Below are 17,868 nucleotides of genomic sequence, written 5' to 3'. Positions count from 1 at the left end.
GACTGCCATGGACGTTAAAAGACGTCAAGTAAAAACCTACGGAGGGCCGCCAATGACGTTAAAAGACGTCATCCAATTTATTTTTAATTTTTTATGAAACGGGTGGAGGAAAGCCTTGGCCAGCTGCTGTGAAAGTTTCAAGCAGATCTAGTTAGCCTAATGACTATTTTTGGCCCCTAGATGGCAGCAATGACTCTCTTTTGACAAGATTGGGTAGGCGTCAGTAGAAGACGTGAGGCGGAGCTAGAGGGGACAATGGCTGGGGAAGGGAAGAAAACATGGCGACCGGTTGCAAGCAGCTCACGGTCGAGCAGTTTTTTTCAAAGACGAAAAGCATCGACCAACGCTAAAGAGCACATCGATGACGATGATGATCATCATCGATGATGATGATGGTGACTCCGAGGTTGGAAGCATTGACGCGGCAGTAGAAGACGTGAGGCGGAGCTAGATGGCTGCAGAAGCGAACAATGGCGACCGGTTGCAGGCAGCTCACACTTGGGAATTTTTTCAAAGACGAAAGGCATTGACCAACGCTAAAGAGCACATTGATGACGACGATGATCATCATCGATGATGATGATGGTGACTCCGAGGTTGACGCTGAAGTTGCAAGTGTTGACGCGGCGGCTATGACGACGTCATAAAGGTTCACCGGCTAGCGATGCTAACACCGGAAAACGCGGAGCACAACCGAGCACGCTCAGGCGGACGTTCAATCGGACGACGAAGAGTGCCCCGAGTCCAATGCATATTCATCGGAGGAGTGGGTACAGTCTGCTACTTGCTATTCCCCGGAAAAAAAGGCCGTCAAGAAAGTGTAACGTCTGCACGCGAAAGGAGCCATCGCAAGTGAAACTAATCTGTTGTGCAAATCCTGCTGCGTCTCCTTGCACGCATGGGAGCGTTACAAAAAGAAAAACTGTATTTGAAACATCCACATAATTGTAAATAGTACCACAGTTGCACACATCTGTAAATAGTTTGCGAAATTGTTTTGTCAAATTGTTACACTGTTGAATGGAAATAAACGTATTTTGCAACCAAAAAACACTTTTTCATTGTTGGTGATAGCGTTTTACAGAAGTAAAGCACTATTTAGGTGTTTGTGGCATCATTCATGGACAAAAAGAAGTGTACAATTCACTAAAGTGCATGAAATAACATCGTTTCACAAAAAGCTCTTTTTCTCCGCTTTTTGTTTCAAAACAGAGCATTTCGGTGAAACTAACCATTTTCTATTGTTGATTACTGAAGAACGGAATAAGGTAGAAACAAACTTTTTTTTCTGATGAAAGATGAGAGTTCAATCTTTCATTTGGTAGTATGTGTGTTTCCATAGTCCAAACACAACATTTTCTGTGGACCTTGAAAGATCAGTCAAAATGCTTAAATCGGCTGGCCCAGGCGACATCCCGTTTCTGAAAATGTCTGGCAGTCAAAGAGTTAATTTAAGATTAATTTGATTAAAACCTGTGGTTATGTTAGTGACCAAATGGTTTTGTAGTTTTGAAGTTTTTGTGATGTCCTTTGAAATAAACTTGAAGGTTCCTACGGATCAAGATCATCTCGTTCTTAGATTTGACACAAAATATAAACAAAAAAACTTAAAAGAAGAGGTTGACTTAAAAAAATTTAAATTCCATTTTAGAGGAGATTTATACATCTATCTTATAAGCCATTAAGAAACCCCACACACAGCTAACCACCCTTCTAAACATGTTACACTTCATGAATATTACCTTTAAATTCAAAATCAAGACTATATAGAGCTGCAGATTATAGGCTGCATTCATACTCACACTACACTGCGGCAGCTCACGTGGGTGTGTTTGGAAATACGCTCCGAGTTTTCTACTTCACTCAGACTGTTCGAACACTCAGTTCAAATGGCTGTTTGGTTATTCACATTGTCCTTCAAAAAGGAACCCAGTGCAGACAGTTAAAAACAGCAAATAGTTACGTTAAAGTGGAAGTCAACCTTAAACAATCCGTGACAATAATATGTTATATGTGACCTCACTAGTCTAAACATGACAGTCTGATTAATATTTCATTCTGTGATTGGTTGTTACCTAAGACCTGAGCAACATTGATGTCTTCTTCAATCGACAGCAAGTGGCAAAATGGCCGCCCGCTGAGATGGAAAAATTGGCTGGATTTTGCTTCTTAATTTATATTCCACAAATGTAATATTAATCAGAATGTCATGTTTACACTAGTGAGGTCACATACAACATTTTATTGTCAAGATTTTTTTTTTTGGGGGGGGGGGGGGGGGACTTCCGCCTTAAAAATTGAAATGAGGAGAAAAAAAATATATAAAAAAAAATTTAAATGAGCGAAGCACGCTCTTCACCCTGGAAAACGGATGAGGACGAGGAAACAACCGCTAGTAAAAACGTTATTTTTTACTTTTTACAGTTGTATCTTAAAATGGTTTATCTTAACTAGAATCCTGCACCACATTGTAGCCAAAAGGTGCAAAATCAAGTTATAGTGACCATTCTTTTTCAACATCGTAAAAATGATAATTTAAATTAATTTCTGAACACAACTGGAAACTGATACTTTCCTTGTATGTAATTTTTTTTTGCTTGGTCCAACTTAGAAGGAAGAAAAATAGTAAGAAAATCTATAAAATAGTGAGGTAAACCTGCATTAAATAAAGTTGTGGTCACAAATTGCAGAAAAAAATTGACAAGAGTAAAGCCACAATAATGTACAGCTCCAAATATTGCCCCAAAAAAGAGGCACATACCTTTTGTAATTTTGATTTGTTATCCCTTAAAATTATGACGTTGTATTAAGGCCACGTATGAATATATTTTTTTAGAGAAAAAAAACTTGTAAATTTGCGAGTTTATAAAATGGAAAACTTGCGACATTATAAAGTGACAAATTTGCGACTTTATAAAGTGGCAAATTTGCGAGAAAAAAAACTCCAAAACTTATGAGAAATACACGTAGCGTAGCTATAGTCTAATGTGAGAATTCGTTGGTGGTTATAAAATGAAAAGGCAGGATGGAGATGGATTCATTCTTAGATTAAACTTTACTCGTCATACACGACAGCTAGAACGACAAACTTCCTGATTCCGTATCAGCTGACTAACACTAACCAATCAGAAGCTAGAATACTTAAATGCAAGTGAATGACAGAGAGCAGCAGATTTGACACATCAACTTAGCTATCCATCCATCCATCCATCCATTTTCTTGGCCGCTTTTCCTCACAAGGGTCGCGGGGGGTTCAACTTAGCTACTTGTACAAAAAAAAAAAAAAAGTATAAATGTGTAAATAATAATTCTGGAAACAGAAATGTACAAGTAAATACACATTTTAACAAATTAACTTAAATGCTTGATCCTCACGGTGTGGACCTTCGCAAAGCGAGGTGCTTTTGTCGCTGGCAGTACCCAATGCTTCAAATTGTGAATGCTTGACATATGGTTAATCTCTGTTAAAGCCATTACTATCTCCTAATTTGAATACCCGACCGAAAAGTATTGGCACAAACATCTGAGTAGTACGCTACGTATATTTCTCATACGTTTTTACGAGTTTTTTTCTTGCAGCTTTGCCACTTTATAAAGTCGCAACTTTGCCACTTTATAAAGTCGCAAATTTGCCACTTTATAAAGTCACAAATTTGCTAGTTTTTTTCTCGCAAATTTGCAACCTTATAATGTGGCAAATTTATGAGTTTTTTTCTCTGTGAATATTGACCTAGCCCTATATATATATATATATATATATATATATATATATATATATATATATATATATATATATATATATGTGGCCCTAATACACAGTCGTATAAAATAGATATAATAAATAATGACATTTTAAATCCAGTCTTGTTAAAATGTCTTGCCACGTTCTTAGTGCTTATAGTCTGAAGGTTGCTTGTTTGATCACTTGCTCCTCGAGTGACCTTGATGCGAATCTTGTCATCTCTGTTGATGCTGTGTCATCAGTTTGTGAGTGTGTCAGAATTGAGCTGTATCCAGATGACTCACTCTTTCTTTTTTTACATTTGAGTTCTTAAATCATGTTAAGGTGTTGGTGAACTTGGAGATGAGATTAAAAGACAGTCGGTGAATCATCGGATAAACTTTTGCAGAAAATACTCGTGAGTGTGGGATACGTTTGATGTGTCAGCAGGGATCACATTTAAAATCAGATTATGGGGAGGAGTGACGCTTTGACTGTGGAAGATTTACTCGGTGAACCACAAATCAGCAAAGCCTGCAGACATTGAGCAAACACTATTTTGTGGCTTTAGTGTATGAGATAATTAGAAAGCCTAGCTGGGTGACCTTACAGAAATAGTCAATTCAAGTCAAGTCAGCGCTGGTTAAAGCCATGCACACGGACAGTGAAATTTTATATATTACTTTTGTAACACATTTTTTTATGTGTAATTCTCTGCTCGGTTGTAGATAAATCGTGAAAAGTTGACAACCAAATCAAAGCCACTGCATTTAATCATTTGTCTTGACAGACTAGTAAACATGTTTGTACAACATAAATGTGACAATGTGGCTTTCATTTCTGAAGGATAGAATTTTGTTAATTGCTGCAAATTGTCAGTTGGTGGCTTGATTGCAAGCCAGTAACAATGGCCAATCACAAAGCTGAACAGTCTCACTCCAAGGAGAATGTCAGTCCTAATCACAGAGCGCAGGAGGACAACAGTAGCCAGAGGGAAGGAGGAGGACAAAACAGCTCGCCTGTTTGTAGTGAGACTGCAAGCTTGCTGTACCTTTTCCCCTCACTGTCGCTCATAATCTATGCATCTGACTGCAGCACCTCACTGCAAGAGGATCTGAAGGAATATTAAATTACTATTTTAAGTGTAATCTTTGCGTGTCCAAAATAATTGTATTCAGGATCTGATGAAGAAGTTTTCCTGCAAGAATTTATTTAGAGGCCTCTAAAGACACAGTCAGAATATCACATCAGAATGCAACGTGATGATTCCAAGTGTGTCACAATTTACAGAACATCGACACATTTATACAAAAAAGCTAAAAGGTTCCTCCTCCTGGCTCATGATTGAACAAAGGGCAGACATGTCATCTCCTAGATTGAACAAAGGTGTAAGGTTGATGGTAAACAGACATCTTTATACAGTTCCCCTTCTTGATTGGGGGAACAGAAGTAATCAAAATCTGACCCCAGACCTTCAGTCCCTAAATGACAAGAGACTCTGACACATCATGCACATTGCCCCTCTAACAGCATTTGAGGGTACAAAGATCAAATTAAGTTCACAAAATCACCATCCCACTGTATTCTTTTAAACACTCATGATTATATCACATTGATATGCCTATAAGTAAATTCACAAACAGTAAAACATCAAATTGAAAATGTTAAATGTCTTCAGATCCCAAATGAATTTCATCATATTGCTGAATGTTGGAGCTCAAATGAACCAATATGGCCCAAAATAGACATTCACTCCCATCAGAGGTGGCAAATCCAGGTCCAGAAAATAAAAACCCTGCCATAGTTTGTCTATAGCCTCGGGTGCTAGCTCCCTAGCTAGCTCCCATGGTGCTCGTTTACCTGCTTTGGAGCTAGCTAGATAAGTAGCGTCAGGGGTTAAAGCAGGGTTTTTACTTTCAGGTGTTAGCTAGTGAGCTCCCTAGCTAGTTCCCATGGTGCTCATTTACCTGTGAAGTAAATATTCTGTTTCAATTTAATTATAACTGTTTTGATTTAGTTATAACTATTTAGAATGGGACAAAATTGCTTTGATTTACTCAGTATAGTTTTGTGTGACAATTCTTTCACATTACATTCCTATAGAACAGATGGGATGGGGGTGGTGAATGTGTTAATTAGACCCTTTGTTCTGAAAGGCTGACTATCTTGTGTTTTTCCATCCTGGGTCAGAGAGGGGAGGAGTATGGTTGACCAACTGTATTGAGACATCATTGTGACAAATGGGGGCGTAGTCATGTGACTCTGGGAGTAACGTTGGAGGACAAAGAGAATATTATCCACAGGCGGAGCGGAAAACTTCACAGTTTGAGAATCAAGATGGCGCGGGTGGCTGCTACTTCTCCTGTCCACGATTTTGTGAATAAATCTAAAGAAAATGCCTGAATTCACTGATCTCATTGTATGTTTTATTAATCAACGGCATGAACACGCAAATGGTAAGAATCCTTCTTCCAACACCTGCTAGGAAGCTAGCTAGCTAGCTAGCATCAGGGGCTTAAGCCAAACTGTGGCAGGGTTTTTACTTTGAGGTGCTAGTTAGCGAGTTCTCCAGCTAGCTCCCATGGTGCTCATTTACCTGGTAGGAAGCTAGCTAGCATCAGGGGCTTAAGCCAAACTATGGCAGGGTTTTTACTCTCAGGTGCTAGCTAGCAAGCTGCCTAGCTAACTCCCATGGCGCTCATTTACCTGTTAGTAAGCTAGCTAGCATCAGGGGCTAAAGCCAAACTGTGCCAGGGTTTCTACTTTCGGACCCTTGATTTGCAACCTCTGTTAGCGACATTTAGCGACTTTCAGTGATGCTCGGAGACAACGCGCAAATGTTACCTGTTACTTTTTGGACCCGAATTTGCCACCTCCGACTCCCATTTTTTGTCAAATGTGCATGTCTGACAATTTACAGTGTTTTAATTTAAATATTTGTGAATAATTTTTTTTTTAAATTTACATATTTTTCAAAACTGTATTTGACATTCAAGAAAGTAAGTACTGTTCTGTATTGTACTTAATAAATCTCCCCTCTGTGTGTTTAAGTCTTCTTTGCAGATAGTTTTTTTTTTTTTAAGATACTGTACAAGGGTCCCAATTTCCATTTAAACATTGAACAAAATAGTATTAAATACCAGGACTAGTTATTTGTACCACACTTTACCTTAAAAGGCTCTGTGTCATTTAAAATTTGCAACAAATACTGGTGTCAGGCGATTAAAATTTCTAATCGGAATTAATCGCATGACTTCAAAAGTTAACTCAAGATTAATTGCAAATTTTAAATCTGTTCTAAATGTACAATAAAACTTGGGATGTAACGATAACGACAATATCGTGTTAACGTGATATTAAAAGTGCCACAATATCGTGGTCGTTATGTCACTATATTAAAAGCAGCACATCTGTTAAGAAACCGAGGTTGTATTCCATTTGTGCAGTTCTAGGTGGTTAGTTCATTAGTGCAGTTTGATTAACAGGAATGTTTTGGCCACTCGGGCGGTTATCATTCCTATAAATCAGTCATACCAGCAATTTTTTTTTAAAATATCTCCATAAAAAAAAACATTACTTTTGGCCCGCCTTAGCCAAACACAACAATATAAGCTTTAAAAAAAAAGAAGAAGTTTTTATTTAAGCGTGTGTGTGTATTTAGTCTCCTGTCTCCCCTCTGTCTGTGTCGGTTCATTGTCATTTTCCTCCTGTCATGCTGCCAGTTTTTTGCCTCGTTGTCCTCCCCACGTTTTGTTTTACTGCCATTTGGAGTTCGCTTTTGTTTTGAATGATTAAATTCCTTTTTTGTCCATCACCTCTGCCTCCTTGCCCTTGCCCTGCTTACCTGCATTTGGGTCCTCCGCCAAACTTTACCCTCGTGGAATTAATGTGAAAAGAAAAATGCACTGAGCTGTCACCGTCTTACAGATGTAATTATGCCATCTAGTGGCAGGAAAATGATCTCAACACAACTCAATATCACACTCGTTTTTTACAGTACAGTAGTCTTTTTAATTTTAGTTCAATTGTATGAATTATATTGCGGCCAAATTTCTATTAGTTTAACATTTTTTCCACTTTTATCTTAACAAGATTATGAAAATTTAGAAACTCATATTTTATTGTACATTTTATTTAGGGATGTAACGATATCCAAACATCACAATACGATAAATATCACCATATGAACCTCACGATACGATAATTATGACAATATTGTGGGAAAGTTGGCGATGTAAAAAAAATAAGCCCACAATAATGTGTAAAAACTCACACACAAAAAATACAATTAATGACACAAGACACACCTGGGGCAAGACACAAGTGGTTGAGGACACTGATTGGTTGACATGAGGAAAGGCAGGATTACACTTAAGACCAAGGGAGACACACAAGGAAAAACAGAACCCAAACATGACAATTAAGAGCTATCTATTCTTAAACATGAAGTAACTTGTGAAATTCTGTAAATTTTTAAAATTGTAAAATACAACTTGACACCAGTCTACATAAATACATGCATTTTTATTAAATTTGTTACTGCTCAATTTTGACATGGACGTGTCTGCTGCGTGGCGAATTTCCCCAGTATAGGCTTTCCAAGTAAGGGCCAGTCATTAATCGCATGTAAAAAAAAAAATTGTGGCGTTAAGGAACGTTAAATTAACTCAAAATTAACATACTAATTTTGACACCCCTAGTAATAAATCCTTTTAAAGAGTTGATATGTTACATTATTGTGAACCTGACAGACTTCCTGAAGAACGTTTGTTATAAGACATCTCTAAGAGTAAGTTAATGGTTTACAAAGTGTTTTAAAACCTAATAAATAAGGCCATAAATTATTTATCTAACCTCAGAGTCTTTAATACTGTGGCGTGTAAAAGTCAGGGCCTTGAAGTTGTTCTCAGAAGCATTGATCTACATTTACAACGTACATGAAATTGAATGAATTCATTTCCAACAGGTTTTCATCATTTCATTGGCATGTGTCTCGGCTGCCTATCTTGCAGTCTGTCAGGAGGGTGCGGTTTGGTGGAGGACCCAAATACAGGGAGCAAAAGCAGCCAGGCAAGGATGCAGTTAAAAAAGGGGATTTAATCAAGAAAAAGGCAAACAAGGTACTTGGCGAAACAACAAAATCAACAATATCCAAAAACACAAACCAAACAGGAACACTGCGAAGTAGTGATGTGCCCTACTGTGCCGAGGCGCCGATGCGTGTGCCGAGTAAACCGGAAAAAAATCTGCAAAGCGCGCATCGAGGCATGTGTTGATTACGCTTGTGGCCACGCCCGAAGCCTCGGAACGCTTGTGGCCACGGCCAAAGCCTCGGAACGCGCGTTGCTACGTCCGAAGCCTCGCGAGACGGGCTTCCTACGTCATCGCCAACACATAGTTTCGCGGGTGATTCGAAATAAAATGGCGCACCGAGACGACAATGAGCTCACAGGTGACTCTGACACACCCAACTCGCAAAACAAACCTCAATCGGATTAGTTTCGCAATGGACGCACCCGCAACGAAAAAGAAGAGAACATCCCCTGTCTGGGATCATTTTTGCAGATCTCTCCTAAAAAGGTACAGATTATAATAACCAGTGTGAATATATATTGTAAATTATTGTGACAACACAGTGTATCCCTCATTTTAATGTCTTTCTTCTACTTGCTGATATTTCAAAAGGTGAAGTGTAAACTTTGTTGTAAAGAACTTGGGTACCAAGACAACACTTCATCTATGTTGAGGCATTATAGGGCCCTGCATGAAAATAAGGAGACAACTCAAATAGAACCACGCCCAGGTAAGCCATTTTTTAACATGCAATGAAAAACAGCATAGCCTACCATGTATATTTGAAATGTGACAGATGAAATGAATGACATCTATCATTAATAGGCCTACTCTGTTTCTGTTAAATTGCAGTAGATAAGAATGCAGTGGAGGAGGCATTGATCAACATGGTCATCGAAGATTGTCAGCCCTTCAGTTTTGTGGAGGACACAGGGTTCAGGAAGCTTATCCAAGCTTTCGACCCTACATATGTTCTCCCCACCAGGCAGGTGTGTATGAGAGCACATGAATCATTATTCCCCATTCCCCCATAACTGCTCTTCCAATAGTGTTCTTTCTCCTTTCCTTTAGACTTTGAAAGCCATGGTGGAGGAGAGGTACCAGCACGCAAAGGAGAAGGCCCAAGAGCGTGTAGCAAAGTCCTCTGCAGTGAGCATAACAGCAGATATGTGGACCAGCATCAACACAGATGCATATCTGACAGTCACTTGTCATTTCATTGATGAGCAAACCTCTCTGCACTCAGCTGTGTTAGGTGTGCTCCATTTCCCTGACCGCCATACAGCTGAGAACATGGCTGCCGTTAAATCAGCACTCATGGCACAATGGGGCATTGCCACCAAAGTAACTTGCCTTGTGACAGATGGTGCAGCCAACATGGCTGCATGTACCAGACACCTGGCATGTGCCACACAAATTGTGTGGCGCACACATTAAATCTAATAGTGAAGAAGGCTCTGGCAGAAAACACTGACCTGTCTGAGATCCGTCTTCAGTGTAGGAGTATAGTTGGCTACTTCAAAAGCAGTATGACTGCAAAGGTGAATTCCTTTATTACACAGCAGTATTCAAATTAATGCTGAATGACTTGAATAATGTTTTGTTTCCTATTTTATTTTTCATAGACAAGGCTGACACAGGTGCAGGAGCAAATGAAGCCTACAGAGCCTGTGCTTAAGCTCATTCAAGAGGTAAGTTGACATCCATAACTGCTTCCACTCTCCTTTCAAACAAAAATGACCTTTTATTTGCAGGTGGAGACACGCTGGAACAGCACCTTCCACATGCTGCGACGCATGTACAACCTCAGGGAAGCCGTAGGAGCAGCCCTGGCAGGCCTAAACACTGACATTACCCCACTCACATCCCACCAGTTGAGGCTCATTTCTGAGAGTCTGCAGGTGCTGTCCCCATTTAATGATGCCACCGTAGAGCTCTCAGAGGAGAGGAAAGCGTCTGGGTCCAAGGTCATACCACTTTTGGCCATGCTGCACCACACCTTGGAGGATGACATGGGAGCCATACAAATGGAGGAGAGCAAAGCAATGGCTGAGTGTCTTAAAAAACAACTGAGGGCTGAGGGACAAGCTCTACAACCTCCAAGCCATGAGCATCTTGTCACTGGCAACACTGCTGGATCCCAGGTTTGTATCAGTTGTCTGTTTTTCTCATCTGTCTACTAGTACCAACAAATGAGCAACTGCCTCTTGTTGAACAGTTCACAACTGCAATGAGTCTCATTGTCATTTGCAGGTACAAGAAGATAGGCTTCTTTAGCCCCAATAAAGCACAAGAGGCTGAGAGGAGGCTCACAGCTGAATGTGCGACAGTGATCCGGCAAAGGGCATCTTCCTCCTCCAACCCATCATCTTCATCAACACAACCGGACACATCAGAAGCTTCCCAGTCTGTGGCGCAAGGTAATATTCGATACATTCTAATGGTGTTAATTAAGCAATAGGAAATGAGTGGCAGTGCATTATTGTGGGACAAGGCATTCTTTTGCTCCCATCTCTACGATGGGCAGCCAGAACTGCCTGTTGGCTGTTTGTTGTGTCTTAGGTGACAAACTGTGGCGGCGATTGGACCACACAGTCATGCAGAGGAGGACCCAGAGTGAGGCCGCAGATGCGACTGTGGAGGTCCACACTTACCTGGAGGAACCCAACATAAGCAGGATGTCAAACCCCCTGGACTACTGGGAGCTGCACAAACATGTCTACCCAAACCTCTACAAACTAGCAATAACCTTTCTCTGTACCCTCATCCGTCCCTTGTGAAAGACTATTTTCAAAAGCAGGAGAAATCCTATGTAAAAAAAGAAACCGTTTAAAGCCAAAAACTTTGGAAATGCTAGTTTTCCTCAATAAAAATGAATGAAAAGTGTTCCTTGTTTATATGTCAATGTCTAAAATAAAGCAATCCTTCTTTCAAGTACCACACGCACATTCATTCACATCACAACTCCCTGCCCTTTTGACCCCATCAAATCCATGGTATCATTTTAACCACTGTCTGTCATGACATTTATTTTCCACATGATGGCGCAATAGAACAAATGAAGCCTCATGATGCTTCGGCACAGGAGCGAACCAGTTGGATGGAAGGCCTCATTGCTTCATGATGCTTCAGTTTACCATCACTACTGCGAAGTAAGGAAATGATGATGACGACAGGACATGGCATGGCATGGCATGGCATGGCATGGCATGGCATGGCATGGCATGGCATGGCATGGCATGGCATGGCATGGCATGGCATGGCATGGCATGGCATGGCAACAACGGGCGGCATGGCATGAGGACAAGATAATGGACCAACACAGACAGAGGGGAGAGGAGACTAAATACACAGACGCTAATGACACAACAAGACACACCTGGGGCAAGACACAAGTGGCTGAGGGCACTGATTGGTTCACACGAGGAAGGACAGGATGACACTTAAACAAGACCAAGGGAGACACACAAGTTAAACAGAACCCAAACATGACACAGTCGTGTACAGTAAATCTAAATTATTTTAACTTGTCTGATTTCCATGTAGGCAGCATGAGTACAATTCCAAGCCCAGCGTTTTGCATTTTCTTTTAGCTGTTGTTCATTTTGTATCAGTTTAGTGCCCTCAACTGTAGCTGAATTTTAAAGGGAGCTGTGGTTTATAGATGCAAGGTTATTCCTTAATGAGCCTAAAGATACTTTTTCTGGTGTGGAGGTGGTGCCTCTAAGGGTGATAAATTAAGTAAACACACAGTAGTTCAGTTTCATTTGGCACAAATCAAAAGAAATGCAAGAACAAGACATTGATGAGGGACCTTAAAAAACTTGTACCAGTGGTGATGACAGGCAGATTTCATGACCTCAAGTTCAATACATTCTTTTATTGCACTTCTCTTAATATAGAAACTCTAACAGTTAATACTATATCATCATTGGCTGGCATATCACTCATTGGCCATGCTGTAGGTAACTAGCAGCGAGCTTCGGCTGGCTAATAGTCTGGCTGTACACATTGCAAAGTCACTCCAAAGTCAGTAATAATCACCTCGTGGTGGTGAATGAGTAATGAGTATGAGTTTCTGACAAGTATCATTCTAATAAAAGGAGAAGCCATGCTACTTGCTCAGCTAACCTAAGACTAATATGGCTAGGCTAGCATGTATGACATCGAATTAAGTGCTTGGGTGATCGAGTCCACTTTTCAAAGACGTCTGGCTAGAGCCGCATTTTGAAGCAGAGAACATCAAACTTTTTTGACAACAAAATAACAGGAAAATTCATACGTGTCGACTCTGGAGAGAAACCCTACTCACAGAACTAAACAGAACAAGAACTGGAAATGAATTAGGGTATGGTACGCTATGCTGTCCATCAGCCAGGAGGAGTGACCTGTAAGGTTAAAAGTAAATGAATACAGCATGAAATATTTATATCAGTAATGTCTTTAACCCTACTTCCTTGGTCAAAATCAGCAAATCAGCGAGTGGGTTAGCAAAACAATCCAGACATTTTTAATGTGTATGGTAGGACAAAGATTAAAGTGTAAGTCAACCTTAAACATTTCTTGACAATAACGTTTTATGTGACGTCACTAGTCTAAACATGCCATTCTGATTAATATTACATTTGTGGAATGTGAGTTAAGAAGCAAAATACAGACATTTTTATCCATTTTAGGGAGCGGCAATTTTGTTGCATGCTGTCGACTGAAGATGACATCAATGTTGCTCAGGGCTCGGGTAAAGACCAATCTGTCATGAGGGACGTGAGTGGTTGAGGGATGGTGGACCCAAATGCAAGGAAGGATGGCAGTGAGAAAGGAATGAAGTGCAATATGTGGAACTTTAATGAAACGCAGGAAAAAAGGTGAACAGACAACAATGACTGGATGGATGTGGACAGGAAGTAACTGGACTGGGCCTGAAATAGCATAGTTCGAATGGACAGGTTGTCGTGACTGGACTGGTCACCGTGACAGGACAGGACTGGATGTCGTGACTAGACTGGACATTGTGACAGGAAAGGGTGTGACTAGAATGGTCGTCAGGACAGGACTGGACCTTGCGACTAGACAGGTCGTCAGGACAGGACTGGACCTTGTGACTAGACTGGACGTGATTGGACTGATCGTGGCGACTGGACAGGATGTGACTTACAGTGACAGGACGTGACGAGACTGACTTGGCTGTGGTTGTGACGGAGACTTAGCTGTGACGGAGACTGGGCTGTGACGAAGACTTGGCTGTGACAAAGACTTAGACGAGACAAGACTCATGGACTTTCACAAATAACGTCGACAATGCTCCCACACTGACTGGTCAGACACAAAAAACTAAATACACTAACACTAATTATTTGACACACCTGGGGAAGACAGAAGCGGCTGAGGGCACTGATAGGTTGACACACAGGGGAAGGGAAGCCATACAGGCGGACGTGGTCACAGGGGAAAGACACAGGCAGACGAGGGGAAAGACAAGGAATACAAATCAAAACACCGAACACACACAAAAACGAACACTCCAAATCAAACAAAATCCCAACCCCACAGAACCGAAACGTGACAATCACAACTCACCTGTTTTCTGAAGCGGCGCTGTGATTGGCTGTTACCCGAGACCTGAGCAACTGTGATCTGTCATCTGTCATCTTCAGTCGGCAGCAAGTGGCAAAATGGCCGCCCCCTGAGATGGATAAAAACGGCTGGATTTCGCTGCTTAGCTCACATTCCACTAAAGCAATATTATCAACCAAAAATACAGTATTTAGACTAGTGGGGCTACATAGAACCTATTGTAAAAAACTTTTTTCAGGAGAGTTTGCTTGGCTGCTCGATTGCCCGATTGTTCCAGCCCACTGGGGGTCTGGTGCCACATTGTCCTGTAGCGTAAGATTAATTACTGGGCATGCTGCCCAGGGTGGTTTTGAACTTAAGTGATAGAAAAATCCTTACACAAACACCAACATTGTTGTTTTTATGGCTGTTTCAATTGTAATGATCTCCTGGGTTGTGTTTATGTGTACGCGTAAGCAGTTTATTTTTGAAAACCCCATGGGAAGGAGCCCAATCAGCCGTGTGCGATTTATGTTCTGGAGAATTTATAGATCACAAGAGGAACATAAACACCAGTAGAATATATGACCAATTTCTTTGACCAATAGAACGTTTTGCCTTCAACCTCAAAGCTCTAATGATTTCATTCCCAATAGAAAATTTGAGTGTAGACAAAACTAACCACTGTAAAAAGACTTGTTTTCAATATGAATCTGGTGCAAATTACTTTTGTGATGTGCCACCCAAAAACAAACAAAAAAACAAACAAAACACATGCCCACTTTTCTTTTCATGATCATTTGAGGTGAGATCTGATCACAAGATTTGCTGACATCTCATTTTGAGTGACATCAACTCATTCACTCCCAGCCATCTTCACTGAAGCAACCCCCTTCACTCCCGGCTGTTTTACTGGATTTTGGCAAATTTTTCAATTTTTTTTGATCTCTTATACTCTGCTGCAACCTGCTTGACATTTACTACTTTTGCTTCAACTATCCTCTTTAGTTGAAAGGCTGCATCAAAGCCTGTATGCTCTAACATTAAAAACATATTTAAAATACAACATATTTATAAATTTTTGGGAGCAAATGAGTTAAAGTTTTGGTTGGCTTCCAAACTGTACAACTTTGGTGGCATCCAGCTTCAAATATTTCACTTTATTTATTTATTAGTCATTTTTATTCTGAAAGTTGACTCAAATAAGTTCCAGCCTTTCACAGATTGACTGTAATTTTCCTTTGTTTTACTCGGGACTATGTGGCAGCATGGCTCAGTGGTAGAGTGGTTGTCTCCCATCCGTGAGGTTGTGGGTTCGATCCTCACCCTCGGTGACCCTGTCGAAGTGTCCTTGAGCAAGACACTGAAGCCCGTTTTGCTCCCAGTGGATCTGGCAGCGCCTTGCGTGGCACCAGTCGACTACTGGTGTGTGAATGTGTGTATCAATGGGTGAATGCGAGGCATTGTAAAGCGCTTTGGCCACCATATGGTGTAGTTAAAGCGCTATATAAAATGCAGTCAATTTACCATTTTTACTCAAATAATGGTTTCTGACAGTTGCCTTGCCACCACTATAAGGGTGCATATCAAGTCACCTAATGAATAGGAAATGTAAATGTGCCTACCATGTTGATTCATTACTGCTAACAATGCCAAGGTGGCAGAGGTTTCACCTTTTGGTAATTATTATAATTTGAAGTACAAATTGTTTGCGCTGATGACACGGCAGTAAATGAGTGTTTTACGACAGTGAAACAATCACACAAACAGTACGCGGAGCATATTTCTACTGAGTTGGTGTCATGGCCTGTTGTGAATAAATACACACTAACCTCATCCTGTGAATTTATATTCACCGATTTGCATTTTAACATTCAGCTACAGTGGTGATAAAAGCAAGGAGTATACCTCTCTATTATATTCACTTGCTTATTCATAATGAACCTGTCTCAATGCCATAAGTCGAAGAGCGGTCCACAAGCTCAGCCACTGCGCAATATAGATTTAAATGTAACCTCCACCTAACCCATTAGAATTCATGCAAATAAATAAAATGAATAAATCGTTCAACAGTTGAACTTCATTGACACAATATTGTTTAACACAAAAGCAATAAATTATGAATAGAAAAAGATCAAATATGCATTTTCAAAAGCCACTAGTAAAAAAAGAAAAGGTTGGAGATCAAGAGCATGGCTCATTAGATAAAGGAATTGTATCCGGAGTGCCTGCCTGCACAAGAGCTGCTCGTTTTTAATAAGCCTTTTAGCAAGCCGTTTTGAATGTTGGTGAACTGGCATCACAAGCATCGGATTTGATTTGTCATTTTAGTTAGTTTTCATTACTTGAAATTAGTTTTCTTTTCATATTAAGAGCTATCTAATATTTAACATGAGGTAACTTGTAAAATTCTGCACATTTTCAAAATTGTAAACTACAGTTTGCCCCCAGTCGCCACAAATATATGCATTATTGTTCAATTTATTACTGCTAAATCTTGACGTTGATGTGTCTGCTGCGTTGCGACTGGAATTCCTCAGTACAGGCTTTCCAAGTAAGGGGTCGTCATTAATCTTCTTCTTCTTTTCCTTTTGGCTTTTCCCTTCAGGGGTCGCCACAGAAAATCAGTTGCCTCCATCTGACCTTGTCCTCTGCATCCTCTGCTCTAAACCCAATTACCTTCATGTCCTCTTTAACTACATCCATAAACCTCCTCTTTGGTCTTCCTCTAGACCTTCTGCCTGGCATTTGGAAACTCAGTATCCTTCTGCCAATATACTCACTATCTTTCCTCTGGACATGTCCAAACCATCTCAGTCTGGCCTCTCTGACTTTATCTCCAAAGCCTCTAAACATGTGCTGTCCCTCTGATGTACTCATTCCTGATTCTATCCATCATGGTCAGTCCCAAAGACAACCTCCGCATCTTCATGTCTGCTACCTCCAACTCTGCCTCCTGTGTTTTCCTTAGTGGCACTGTCTCCAGACCAAACATCATCGCTGGTCTCACCACAGTTTTAAAAACCTTTCCTTTTATTTTAGCTGAAACTCTTCTATCACACATCACACTACATCACAATACTTTTCTCCACCCGTTCCAGCCTGCCTGCACACGCTTCTTCACTTCTTTTCCACACTCTCCATTGCTCTGGACTGTTGACCCTAAATACTTAAACTCCTCCACCTTCTTGGTTTCTCCTCCCTGTAACCTCACTCTTCCACTTGGGTCCCTCCCATTCACACACAGATACTCCATCTCGCTATGGCTAACCTTCATTCCTCTCCTTTCCAGGGCAAACTTTCACGCCTCAAGCTTCTCCTCCACCTGTTCCCTGCCCTCACTACAGATCACAATGTCATCATCAAACATCATAGTCCATGGAGATTCCTGTCTAACCTCGTCTGTCATCCTGTCCAATGCCATAACGAACAAGAAGGGGCTCAGAGCTGATTCCTGATGTAGTCCCACTTCCACTGTGAATTCCTCCGTCACACCTACAGCACACCTCATCACTGTCTTA

The 17,868-nt window shown here is 40.7% G+C and overlaps 2 protein-coding genes across 8 annotated transcripts in view; one reads left to right on the top strand and one right to left on the bottom strand.

The window, feature by feature from the left end:
• Positions 1–17,868, bottom strand: part of LOC144036860 (protein 4.1-like) — a 138,539-nt gene that overhangs the window by 44,436 nt on the left and 76,235 nt on the right. Inside the window, exons 22-23 of one of the 4 annotated variants that reach the window (XR_013288745.1) lie at positions 14,372–14,477; positions 12,822–13,182 (exon numbers count right to left, since the gene is read on the bottom strand). The exons of 2 other annotated variants lie outside the window; for them this stretch is intronic. The gene's annotated coding sequence lies outside the window, so the exon portion shown is untranslated. Of the gene's footprint in view, positions 1–12,821; positions 13,183–14,371; positions 14,478–17,868 lie in introns of those variants that run through there. One more of the 4 variants, XR_013288742.1, reaches the window with a different exon arrangement.
• Positions 4,535–11,680, top strand: LOC144036838 (zinc finger BED domain-containing protein 4-like). Of its 4 annotated transcripts, none has more exons than XR_013288735.1 (7): positions 4,535–9,524; positions 9,647–9,783; positions 9,866–10,335; positions 10,420–10,485; positions 10,549–10,938; positions 11,048–11,214; positions 11,357–11,680. XR_013288735.1 is itself a non-coding variant. In XM_077547738.1 (6 exons), the coding sequence occupies exons 3-6, from the start codon at positions 10,120–10,122 to the stop codon at positions 11,069–11,071; spliced, it is 696 nt and encodes a 231-aa protein (XP_077403864.1). In that variant the 5' UTR covers positions 4,535–9,524; positions 9,647–9,783; positions 9,866–10,119; the 3' UTR covers positions 11,072–11,680. The 4 variants fall into 4 exon arrangements, 2 of the variants coding, with proteins under 2 accessions (XP_077403864.1, XP_077403865.1); XR_013288736.1 differs by having other exon boundaries at positions 11,322–11,680; XM_077547738.1 differs by having other exon boundaries at positions 11,048–11,680.

The sequence above is a fragment of the Vanacampus margaritifer genome, chromosome 17 (genome assembly GCF_051991255.1).
Source record: "Vanacampus margaritifer isolate UIUO_Vmar chromosome 17, RoL_Vmar_1.0, whole genome shotgun sequence".
In the NCBI taxonomy this organism is placed as follows: Eukaryota; Metazoa; Chordata; class Actinopteri; order Syngnathiformes; family Syngnathidae; genus Vanacampus; species Vanacampus margaritifer.
Note: the sequence above shows the minus strand (reverse complement) of the source record. Positions and strands in the feature narration are given on the sequence as shown.